The 12,039-nt window shown below is 47.9% G+C and overlaps 1 protein-coding gene across 1 annotated transcript; it reads right to left on the reverse strand.

Annotated features, from left to right (window-relative positions):
• Positions 1-1,055: 1,055 nt before the first annotated feature.
• Positions 1,056-11,665, reverse strand: LOC116908580 (alanyl-tRNA editing protein Aarsd1). Its single transcript, XM_032911795.1, has 12 exons — positions 11,564-11,665; positions 11,318-11,449; positions 8,681-8,840; positions 6,688-6,745; positions 5,701-5,857; positions 5,490-5,606; positions 5,127-5,257; positions 4,758-4,824; positions 4,518-4,609; positions 4,073-4,127; positions 3,138-3,232; positions 1,056-1,260 (listed from the first exon to the last, which is right to left on the reverse strand). The coding sequence occupies exons 1-12, from the start codon at positions 11,600-11,602 to the stop codon at positions 1,125-1,127; spliced, it is 1,239 nt and encodes a 412-aa protein (XP_032767686.1). The 5' UTR covers positions 11,603-11,665; the 3' UTR covers positions 1,056-1,124.
• Between the last annotated feature and the right edge of the window lie 374 nt (positions 11,666-12,039).

Genomic DNA, 12,039 nt, shown 5'->3' on the forward strand with positions numbered 1-12,039 from the left:
CTGAGTTCAATTCCCAGCACCCACATCGTCGCTCACAGCCATCTCTAGTAAGATCTGGTGCAAAAAAAAGAAAGAAAAAAAAAAAAAAAAAAAAAGATCTGGTGTCCTCGTCTGTCATATATATATGCAGAACACTATGTATGTAATAAATAAATAGATCTAAAAAAGTTTTAAAAAAAAAAAAAAAGCAGTCGTGCACAAAGGAGAAAGAAGAAGAAATTAGATACCCAGACTGCAAAGATCAAACTTGCCCTAGGAACTTATCTCATCAGCAGGAAGTAGTCTAGTGATGGCACTGCCCTCTTTCCAACCCCTGACTTTTGATTCAGGGAGCTTTTTTCTTCCTTCTCTATCCTTTTTTCTCTCCTACTTAGTGTTAAGGGGTTGAAAGGGTTAAAGAAAAGGGGTGGAGAAGGGTAGAAGAAAGAACCACCCACAAAGTAGCCAAAGACCAGTAACAGGATGGTACCTTGAGGACAACTGCTGTTGTCTCCATACACATGTTCACACATGTGTACACACACACACACTGAGGTATGAAAGCCGGAAGCCTATGCCCATAATCTCAACACTTATGGTTGTGAGGCCAGCCTGGGTGACAAAGACTGCCTCAAAAAAATAAAAAAAGGCTGGAGAGATGGCTCAGAGGTTGAGAGCACTGACTGCTCTTCCAGAGGTCCTGAGTTCAATCCCCAGCAACCACATGATGGCTCACAACCATCTGTAATGGGATCTGATACCCTCTGACACGCAGATATATATGCAGAATACTGTGTATATAATAAATATATCTTTAAAAAAAAAAACCAGACAAAATAAAGCAAGGAGATTTGGATAGGCTAAGCCCTGGGTTGAGTCCTGCAATAGCCATAAGCCACTATACCACGGCATGAAGCCTTAGGCAGGACCTAGATCAGTACCTTCCATTGACTTAATGTCCACTCCTGGAGGGTGCACCTGATGGAGCCAAGCTAGAAACGATGCACAGTGCTAATCGCTCAGCACTGGAACGCAGTGTTCGGATCTTGCACAGTAACATAAACGGCAGTACGCAGTCATATTTGAGTCATGATATTTTACTATCCAAGCGAGTGCTGTGGTCACAGGGATGGCATCTTGGCCCCTCACTCCTCAGCACTCTGTGTGCTGACATAGTCCTGCAGAAGCGCCTGCACCTCTGCCCGTCGGCTCATCTTGGTGGCCTTGCCCTGGAAGCGGCCTTTCTTCCCTGCTCCTTTGCCTTCCAAGACTTCAGCTACCCTGGAGAATGGAGAGATGGTTTCAGAGACAGTCTGTGAGAAGTCAAAGCCAAGGGTGGTCCTCGGGCCTAGAGGGAGGGACTAGGTGATTTCTAGAACTCAAAGGCTGATGCAGGAGGACTGCAAGTTTGAGGCCAGCCTCAGAGACTATTTAAGAAAACTGTTGGGGCTGGAGAGATGGCTCAGTTCTTAAGAGCACTGAATGCTCTTCCAGAGGTCCTGAGTTCAATTCCCAGCAACCACATGGTGGTTCACAACCATCTGTAATGGGATCTGATGCCCTCTTCTAGTGCGTCTGAAGGGAGGAACAGTGTCCTCACATACATAAAATAAATACATCTTTTTTTAAAAAAAGAGAAAATCGTCTATATTGGTACATACTTGAGAGGTGGTGACAGGAGAGTCAAAAGGTTGAAACTAGCCTGGGCTACAGGATAAAACCTCGTCCAAGAAAGAGGAAAAAGGGAGGGAGGGAGGGACAGTTTACAAGCCAAACCACACTAAGGCCACCTAAGGATGCCTGTTATGAGTCTCCATTATAAATAATTATGTTTTCTTTTGATGTTTCTAAGGAACACACTCCAGAGAGCCAATGGTGACTGAAAATTCTAATGCCCCCAAAAAACAGGAGTCATATACCTCTGAATGTAATTAAAACAAGAACAAGAAAAAAAAAAAACAAAACAAAAAAACAGGCATGGTGGTCCACGCTTATAATCCCAGTACTTGGGAGACAGAAGCCAGCCTGGTTTAGAGAGGGAGTTCCAGGACAGCCAGGGCTACACAGAGAAACCATGGCTCAAAAGAAACAGAGAGAGAGAGAGAGAGAGAGAGAGAGAGAGAGAGAGAGAGAGAGAGAGAGGAACTACTGGGCAGAACCAGTGCAGTAGGCTGCACTGCACAGAGGCAGAGGCAGACAAGGGAGAGCAAAGGGCTGCGTGACTCAGAGCTCAGGGACAGCAACTACACAGGCAAAGACGAAGTACCACGTGTGCATTCTTCACGCAGTGAGCTCCAGGTTCCCGGCTTTGGGAGCTGTCACCCATGCTGGGTTGGGCTCTGGTGACACAGCTATAGTTGAATAATTTTTGTTCCTATAAGTAACCCTAGTAAAACCAAATGTGACTCTGTTGCTAGCTGTACTTTGGTCTGGTTTTGGATCCCAATCTGCCATGAGGAAACATTTGTTCCCAGTTCCCCAAGAACCGTATCAGACAAGACCTAGTTTTAGGACTGTGGTTCTTAACCTGTGGATGATGAATGACCTGTCCACAGGGGTGGCATTTCAGGTATCCTGCTTCTCAGATAGTTATATTAAGATTCATAACAGTAGTAAAATTACATCTATGAAGTAGCAACAAAACGATTTTATGATGGGGGTCACCACAGCATGAGGAAGTGTATTAAAGGATCTCAGCACTGAGAGCTTGAGAACCGCTGCTTAAAAACAGAGACAGGAGCTGGAGAGATGGCTCAGCGGTTAAGAGCACCGACTGCTCTTCCACAGGTCCCGAGTTCAATTCCCAGCAACCACATGGTGGCTCCCAACCATCTGTAATGGGATCTGATGTCCCCTTCAGGTGTGTCTAAAGACAGCAACAGTGTGAATAAATAAAATAAATCTTTAAAAAAACAAACAAACAAACAGAAGCCCTGGGCTCTGGTCTCCTTCTGCCCCTTTAAATGTGAGACCTCAGGGGCATGACATAAGGTCCAGCATTTGTCCAACGAGCCTTGCCTGTATCAGAGCACATCTGCTCAGCCTGCCTCACGTGCCTCATCACGGATGTGATGCCCCGCTAAGTTTAAGTAGCACAAGGCTGCATCCATATGCCAGAAGTACACAGCCTCCCCACCTCCCAGGAGCCACTCACTCACCTGGGCCCCAGGGTCTCCACAGCCTCTGTCGGGCCTGCCAGTAAGAAGAGCCCAGCACCTTTCTCGTCCCCCACAGTTAGGAACAGGAGGGTCTCCTAGAAGGTAGGACAAGGAGATGAGCACACATGGGGTTGACTCCCCTAAGCCCTGTGTCAAGAACAGACCATCCTCTAAACCACAGAGATGTTATCAATGATGATGCTGTAGTCTTCAACCCTGGCATGCTGGGCCAACAAGCTTTATGAGAATGGCCAGGAGGTTAAACACTAAAAGGCCGCAGAAGGCAACCATACTGAGTAGAAGAAACCTTTCACAGTCTCACTTCCACCACCCTTTCCTGTCTATGCTGAACCAGACACCCTATGCACCATGCCTAAACCACCATACCCCTTCCTTCTGCTGGCCACTCTGCTCCTTGGCTACCTGATTACCTCTAAGCAGGCTTTGTGGCCTGGCCCTGAAGCCGCTCCTTCTCTTTAAGTAATGTGTTCTTCCTCCAGCATTTGTCCCTCCAAGTTACAAATGCTGACAACACCTGTCTCTTGGGCTAGACCAGCTCCGTGAGACTCAGTGCTGTGTACCGAGCAGAATCACAGAGACCTGAGCCTGAGCCCCAGGAAGCCTTCTGTAAAGGTCTGAAGTAAGGGCAACCTCTCATGCTGGACTATGAGGATCAAGAAAGGCAGGTGAGACTTGAGGCAGAGGCTTTCAAAGGGTCTCACCAACCCGACGTTCTCTCAGCACACGGATCTAGGTGGCTTTCAAGTTCTCCTAACAACAGAGATCGGTCTCAGCTACTGCTTGGAAAACAATCTGGATAAAATTTTTTCAACTCTTCTTGTGTTAACCTGAAGGGACTCTGGCTAAGCTAACTCCCTCATTCACACCTCCCAGGGCCTCTACATAGTGAAAGCGGACTCTCTTGTGCCTCTTACCTCTGACCCAATCTCATTGGCGATGATATTCATGAATTCAGAGTCACCCTCTTTCCTATGACAAAGGACACAGAATGAGACCCAGGATGAAGCGGTGGTGTGACCTTAGGAGGCCAGGTTCCTCCTCTTGAGAACTGACAGTTCTCATTGCTTCCTGTTTGAGTGCACAAAGTCCCAGGCCCCTTAGCATAGAGAAGCCTTCACTCTCATCGGCTTACACCCATGGAGCCCCAAGATACTCGCAGACCTGTTAGATGGTGAGGGATGCCAGGAAAAGAGCTAATGAAACCTATGTAGGTACAGTGAAGATGCTACTATCAAACCCAGACCTCAGAAGCACCCTTCCTGGGGTCTGCTCACTAGTAAACCAACCACTCAGCAGCCCACATCCCAGTGTGCACTGCACTGTGGGGTGAGGCAGAGACTTGGGCCTCTCATTTCTCACCTGTGTAGTGTGACCACGCCTCCCCAGGCTGGGCTGCTCCTGAGGGTGTGGGCAGTGTGCACAGCCAGGTCTCTAAGGAGGTTCAGGTTGTTCTGAAACGGATATGAGAACTCAGACATGTGGAAAAGATAACAGGGCGCCATCGTTATCCTCCTGTGCTGCCCTCAAACCCTTTGAGAATCCACACATGGGCCCAGGTGAGGGGCCCAGGCCCTCTTCACTCCCCACAGCACCAATCACCTTCTGCAGGAGCTTGGTGGCATTCTGGAGTTTTTTCACGGCTTCCACGTGATCCTCTGCTCCACACCTATAAGACAACGGTTAATGGAGAAGGAGCAGCTGCCCAGGTCCTTCTGTGGCTGGGGACAGAAATCAATGATACCCTCCTTGCTGGGGTACCTTCTTCAAGATGGGAACATTGACGAGGTCCTTAGCAATTGGGAGGTAGGACATAGGACTAAAGCATTCTGTGGGATCTGAGCTGCTATCCAGAGCACCTGACCCACAGGAGCAGGTCACTCTGTCTCTCCAGCAGGTGGAAATGTGAAGCCCTGGGGTGCAGGCCTTGGGAGCAGGGGGCGGGGCGGGGCAAGGCAGGGCAGGGCATACTTAAGTAGTGAGGTCAGGGCCTTTTCACTTCCATGACTTCGCTCCATCCACTTCAGTACCCGGTTCCCAGCCAGAAATATCAGGTTGCTTTTGTTCTTTTTCCCTTTCTCGGTGCCCAGAATCTTAATGACCTATACCAAGGGGGTAACACACACAGACACACACAGACAGACACACAGACACACACAGACAGACACACAGACACACACACACACCCCTCAGTGGGTCTTAGGACATAAAGGCAAGAGAGACCAGACCCCCTCTTTAGGTCTGAAGTAACAAAGGAGAGACTTGAGAGACTCACCAACCAGCCCAGCCCTGCTTCCCATACTGGTCCTCAAATACTCCACAGCCCTTCCTCACCTGAAGGTCACTGAGATTGTTTACGTGCGTCCCACAGCACATGTTGGAGTCAACACCCTCGATGGTAACAACTCGAATGGGCCCAGCATGATCGTCGGGCAAGCCCCGGCCCCTCACCTGGAACAGAGGGAAGGTAGCAGGGCTGTCTGAGGTTTGATGAGGAGCCCTTGGAGAGCCACTCTGAGAAAACTGCCGCCGGCTCTCTTCTCACCTGCTCCACCTCAGGGTCATCCAGGCTCAGCCCTCGCACACTCACGGGCAGCCGGTCTCGGATTTTCTGATTGACACTCTGCTCGATGGCAGCTACCTGCTCAGCAGTCACAGAAGGGCTGTCCAACTCGATCACACACCGGAGTTTCCCTAATTCCCTGTCAGAACAAGAAGCGTAGGCACAGCACACTGGGAGTTCCTGAGGCGTGCTCACACTGAGCCTGAAGGTGAGAGCCCAGAATCCTAATGCTTGGGAGATGGAGGGAGGACTGGACTTTAAGATTGCCTGCACATACACAGTGAGTTGAGGTTCCCAAAACAAAAGAGGTGGGGGCCACACTTATCCGGACTCAGGAGGCTAATGGCTGTGAGTTCAAGGCCAGCCTCAAACTACAAAGTCAGCCAGGGCTATTTAGAAAGAATCTTTAAAAAACAAAGCATATAAATGATTTTATTGGATACACACACACACACACACACACACACACACACACACACACACACACACGGCCCCATAAGTAGAGACTGCCATTCCGTTTTACAAAGGAACCACAATAAAGAACAGGACGACTGGAGAGATGGGTCAGCAGTTAAGAGCACTAACTGTTCTTCCGGAGGTCCTGAGTTCAATTCCCAGCAACCACATGGTGGCTCGCAATCATCTGTAATGAGATCCAATGCCCTCTTCTGATGTGTCTGAAGACAGTGACAGTGTATGCACATACATAAATAAATAAAAATCTTTAAAAAAAAATAATAAAGAACAGGACCAAAGCCAAGCAATGGTGGAATCATAGACTTTGCTCTGGGCTCTAAACTCTGTTGTTTCCCAATCAAAGGCAGATGTCTGTCTCATCCTACATTTCTCCTAAGAGACACAAGAGCATCCATGACCCAGTCTTCAAAAGACAGGCACCTTGAACAGTGTCCTTCCCTTTCCTGTCTTAACCTGGCACGGGGACCTAGCACACCGTGTGCCTCTACTCACCATGATGTTGTCTTCAGCCCAAAGAGAAGGTCAGCAACAGCGGTGATGAGATGTTGCCCTGAGCCAAGAGTGAGACAGGAGCAAAGTGAAAAGCCCAGCCACACATCCCATAATGTCATCTCAGACACTCAACCAAAGGCCGGACAGGCATTTTTACTGAAACCCATAAGGGCTGAAGTCTGTCTCAGTGACAGAGTGCTTGCTTAGTAAGTATAATGGTCTAAGTCCATTCCCAGCACTGAGGAAGGGGTGGGGAGTATAGGAAAAGACAGACAGACAGACAGACAGGTCGATCCATGATCGGCTTGAGAATTCTCCCTATAGCTTTACAATGTTACTTCACAATAACTTGCCAAGGCAAGTATCTCCTCAGAAGTGGGGTCTGAGTTGGAGTTCTGGTGTGTGGCATTCATTCATCTGACAAATGTTTACTGAACATCTACCACATGCAGCATACAGAGCTCGACTTCCAAGGTGCACCTGCACTCCTGACTGATGAGAAGGAAGAAGGCAGTAAGAGAAAAGGAAGAGGGAGAATTAAGAGGGAAGACGTAAAGAACTGGCAAAGCCTTGAGGAGGAAACAGCAGTCTGTTCAAAAAGATGGATGCAGTGGGGGGGTGCAGACAGCAAGCTGTAGGGGGGTGTCCTGATGAGGTCAGAATATATATGCAAGGTCTGTAGGCCTTGGTAACAGGCCTTGGTAACAGCTTTATACACAAGAACAACAGGAAGATTTTGAAGAGCAACAGAGTGAGGTGATCTCATTTTCTTTTATTTTTTTTTTTTTCTTTTCTTTTTTTCGGAGCTGGGGATCAAACGCAGGGCCTTACGCTTACTAGGCAAGCGCTCTACCACTGAGCTAAATCCCCAACCCCTTCTTTTATTTTTTTAAACATTGTTGAGGTTGCTCTGTGGCAGAGGGCTTGGCTAGCACAAGCAAGGCCCTGGGTGCAACCACCAGCAGTACAAGGAAATAAAAGGACTGCTCTGTGGCATGAGGCCCTGGATTTTGCCCCTAATGTGAGGAAAAGAAAAGGCAGTTTGGGCTGAGGTACAGAGGAGCAAGACTGCACATGAGGAAACCAGTCAGAGGTCCACAGGGAAGATGGCAAGTGTGGGGACTGGGACGACTGTGGTAGGCGGAAGTAGAAAGATAATTGAGGATAAATGGAGACACTCAAGTTACTGCCGCACTGTCTCCAGTGAGGCATCTGGAATGACCTGAGTGGCTGAGGAGATGCTGAATGAATGACCCAAGAGACTGGGGAGATGCTGTGAGAGACTGGGGAGATGCTGTAACTGGAGTCACTGGGGAGATGCTGTGAGAGACAGGGAGGAGATGCTGTGACTGGAGTCACTGGGGAGATACTGAAGACCAGTGGGATACTAAAGCAAGTGGGGAGAAGACGGTGACCTTTCCACTTCATTTTAGGGCATTATGAACTTGAAAACCTACAAGACATCCAGACAGAGACATCAAGTGGGACTACTATTAACCAGCAGTAACTGGGTAGGCATGCTATGCTTGTAATCCAGTATTGAAGAGGCAAGATGTCATTCTGATCTATATATTGAGTTTTGGTCCAACCAAAACCTTCTGTCCCCACTCCCACCCCCCCAACCCCCCACCCCCTGCAAACCAAGAAAGGGCTGGCAAGATAGCTCAATGATTAATGACTTCTCTGACAACTTGAGATCAACCCCCAGGACCCGTAGGGTTGAAGGAGAGAACTGAATTCCACAAGTTGTCCTCTGGCCTCCACAGGCATAATGACATGTGCTTTCCCCCTTCCCCTGTTAAATTAAATTGAACAAAATTAAAAAGGAGGGGAAAAGGCCAACAGTTCTTCTGGAACTTTAACCTTCATGTTGTTTTCACAATATTCCCTGCATACTGCCTGGATCCCTAGAGACCTGCAACCCCAGCTCAGTCATTGTCACGTGGCTATTCACAGCCTATCTTCCTGGATGTCCCCGCCCTGTGGCCCTTACCTGAATGCTGCTGCATGTGGTCAAACCTCCGCTCCCAGTCCACCCGGACCTGGACCTGACTCCCAGGGGACAGAGGTGTCTGCGTGAAGTGATCGGCCTGGGCCCCACGACGGGTCACCCTCAGCACAGAGATGTCATTGATGGTACCACGGTCATCAGGCTGGGGGAAAGAAGTAATCAACCTTGGGGCAGGGCTCACCCTACCTAGATGAGAAAAGCCTCTAAGGGAAGCTCTCAGAGAGACAGACCCAGAATCTGAGCCTCCTAGTCGAAGAGAAGGCAATGTCAAGTGAGGGCGGCCCACTTGACTCCCTGACCGGATTCTCTGTCCTCGATTTGAACACCTATATGTGTTGTTTTTGGGGGCAGAAAAGCAGAATTAAAACCAAAGGAAATACACCCAGCACTGAAGATTTTAGTAAAACTCAAAAGATCCTAAATCCTTTCTGTTGGCACCTTAAATTAGTGGTTCTCAACCTGTGGGTCACGACCCCTTGGAAGTTTGTATGACCCTTTCAAGGGGTCATACATGAGATATCCTGAATATTTGATATTTATGTCACAATTCATAACTGCAAAATTTCATTACGAAGTAGTAACAAAATAACTTTATGGTGGAGCAGCGTCACAACATGAGGAACTGGGTTAAAGGGAAGCAGCATTAGGAAGGGTGAGAACCACTGACTTGGATTATATTTAACAGTCTAAAGTGGTCTGAGTGTTCCTGCCCTTAACCACACATACCTCAGCATTGGCACCAGGATTAGATTAAACAATATCATTCATTATTCATTATTTAAAAAAGTATCCAGAGCTGGAGAGATGGCCCAGCTGTTAAGAGCACTGACTCCCCTTCCAGAGGTTCTAAGTTCAAACCCCAGCAACCACATGGTGGCTCACAACCATCTGTAATGGGATTTGATGCCCTCTTCTGGTGTGCATGAAGACAGCTACAGTGTGCTTATATAAATAAAATAAACGAGGGTTGGGGATTTAGCTCAGTGGTAGAGCGCTTGCCTAGGAAGCGCAAGGCCCTGGGTTCGGTCCCCAGCTCCGAAAAAAAGAACCAAAATAAATAAATAAATAAATAAATAAATGAATCCTTTAAAAAAATAATAGAAAAGTATCCAGTGCCAGCTGCTACAAGCTATCCAAATAACAACATGTAGATAAGATACACAGATCACACCACAGAAACTCAATCTAAAGAGACCTAACAGTCTGGGAAATCAGGAAGACAAGGAAGTAATGTCTAATAGGAAAGATTCAGGGCTGGCAGGATTACAGGTTAGAGATAGCTCAGTGATTAAGAACACTGACTGCAGGCTGGAGAGATGGCTTAGCGGTTAAGAGCACTCACTGCTTTTCCAGAGGTCCCGAGTTCAAATCCCAGCAACCACATGGTGGCTCACAGCCATCTGTAATGAGATCTGATGCCCTCTTCTGGTGTGTCTGAAGATAGCTACAGTGTACTCATATATAATAAATAAATAATTAAAAAAAAAAAAAAGAAAGAACACAGACTGCTCTTCCAGGGGTCCTGAGTTCAATTCCCAGCAACCACATGGTGGCTCACAGCCATCTGTAATGGGATCCGCTGCCCTCTTCTGGTGTGTCTGAAGACAGGTACAGTGTACTTACATAAAATAAATAAGTAAATCTTTAAAAAAATAATAATAAAAATAAGAAGAGGCATTCTATAGACTCTCGGGGGTCAAGGGGTTTTCTTTAGCAGATCAGATGTGCGATGTGGGAAAATAAGGAACTGATAAAAATAAAAAATAAAAAGCAAAACCTGGGGCTCCTCCCAATCCCCACACGGGTCTACCAAATTCCTCTTTGCCTCAGATCCTCCACAGATCACTGGTTTCCTGAAAGGAGACTATACCTTCCTAGACACTCCAAGGCCCTCAATCACCGTTCCAAAGCTCTCTAGCTTGTCCTCAGCACGCACAAGCTCAGGCACTACTGCACTGCCTGTTACACTTATGTAGATTCAGTGATTCTTTCAAGGTTTCACTGACCTTGTTTATACCATCAACCCGGCTGGTAAGAAAGAACCCCCCCCCACCATAACACCCACTTTGGCACTCTTGTTTCTGTAAGCTGTAGCTAGGCTCTCCCTCAGAGCACTGAAAGGTCTCTGTAAAGGCAATGGCCTCTTCTGAACTCTCCGAGCAGCAACTTAATCGCTGTAAAATGTTTCGTGCTGATTTCCATCTCAGGGCCTTTGCACAGTTATTCTGTCTACCTGAAATATTCCTCCTGCCCCCCAGAACCACTAAATAGCTGCACTGGCTTACCCCTTTCCTTCACAGACAACTACCGAGTAGTCCAGAAGGTTCTCTACAGAGGCGAGCATTCCACCACTCTTTCCCTTTACCAAGCTTATTTCTAGTGACACTGTCATCACTTACACCTGGCATACAGACATTTAATGGCACTGTCTTGTTCAGTCTATTTAAGCGCCTGGAATATGACACACTGCATGTGTCTTGTCAGCATGTGCTGAATGAATAACGCAATGAACGCACGTCCCTCTGATTTACTGAGGCTGAGAAAGGGCGAGCGCATTTTCTGCAGGAGCGAACTGGAATGTGGGGGTTCCTTGGGGGGGGCTGAGGCTGCTCCTAGTACCTGGCCCCCACCCTCGGGGAAAAGCAGGGTGTCTTCCAGAACCACTTGGAAACCGCTCAGCACTTCTTTCTTGCCGCCGTTCCCGTCCGTCTGCAGCTCGGCGGGACAGCAAGAGACCACGGTGGTGGTGAACTGCGCGGAGAGAGGAGTGTACGCATTATCCTCTTACACCGAGACTGGAGCTTGCATCCACCCTCCCTCCCGATGGCACCCTCGTCCTTAGGACCCTCGCCCACCGGTCCGCACCTCCCGTGCATAGCTGTCGCGCTGACACAGGAACGCCATCGCAGTCTCCTGGGCCAGAGATAATCCGCGCGCGCAGAAAAGCCGGCGGCGGACGGAGAGCGATGTGGGACAAATTTTCTTAAGCGTTACTGAGCTCAGCCAGAAGGGCTATGGTTTTAACAAATTTACCAAAACTGCTAACTGTAGGTGTTCTGTGTTGCTTTGTCGCCGTTTTGAGAGCCACAAAATTAAATTCACAGCTCCAACTAAGATGTTCTTCAGTTCCTGAGGCCTTGTAATTTGGCCAGCAGAGGCCCTGCTGCATAGAGGTGGAAATGAGAGGGCCGGACACAAGGCACATATGTTAATATTTTATTTAAAACCAATATCCATAAGATTTCATCATGTAACTTTTTTAAAGCCAAAGGGAAGAAATTCAACTCACAAACCTCAGAAACCTATGGTTTATGATAATTTGGATTTGAGGGGTTGTTTGT

Source organism: Rattus rattus, chromosome 9 (genome assembly GCF_011064425.1).
Source record: "Rattus rattus isolate New Zealand chromosome 9, Rrattus_CSIRO_v1, whole genome shotgun sequence".
NCBI classification, from domain to species: domain Eukaryota; kingdom Metazoa; phylum Chordata; class Mammalia; order Rodentia; family Muridae; genus Rattus; species Rattus rattus.

Coding starts and splice junctions, on each gene's coding strand:
- LOC116908580 (XM_032911795.1), bottom strand. CDS start 11,602: ATGGCGTTCCTGTGTCAGCGCGACAGCTATGCACGGGAG. Junction 8,841..11,317: donor TCCCCGAGGGTGGGGGCCAG/GTACTAGGAGCA, acceptor TCTTTCCCCCAG/CCTGATGACCGTGGTACCAT. Junction 1,261..3,137: donor GTGGAGACCCTGGGGCCCAG/GTGAGTGAGTGG, acceptor TCCATTCTCCAG/GGTAGCTGAAGTCTTGGAAG.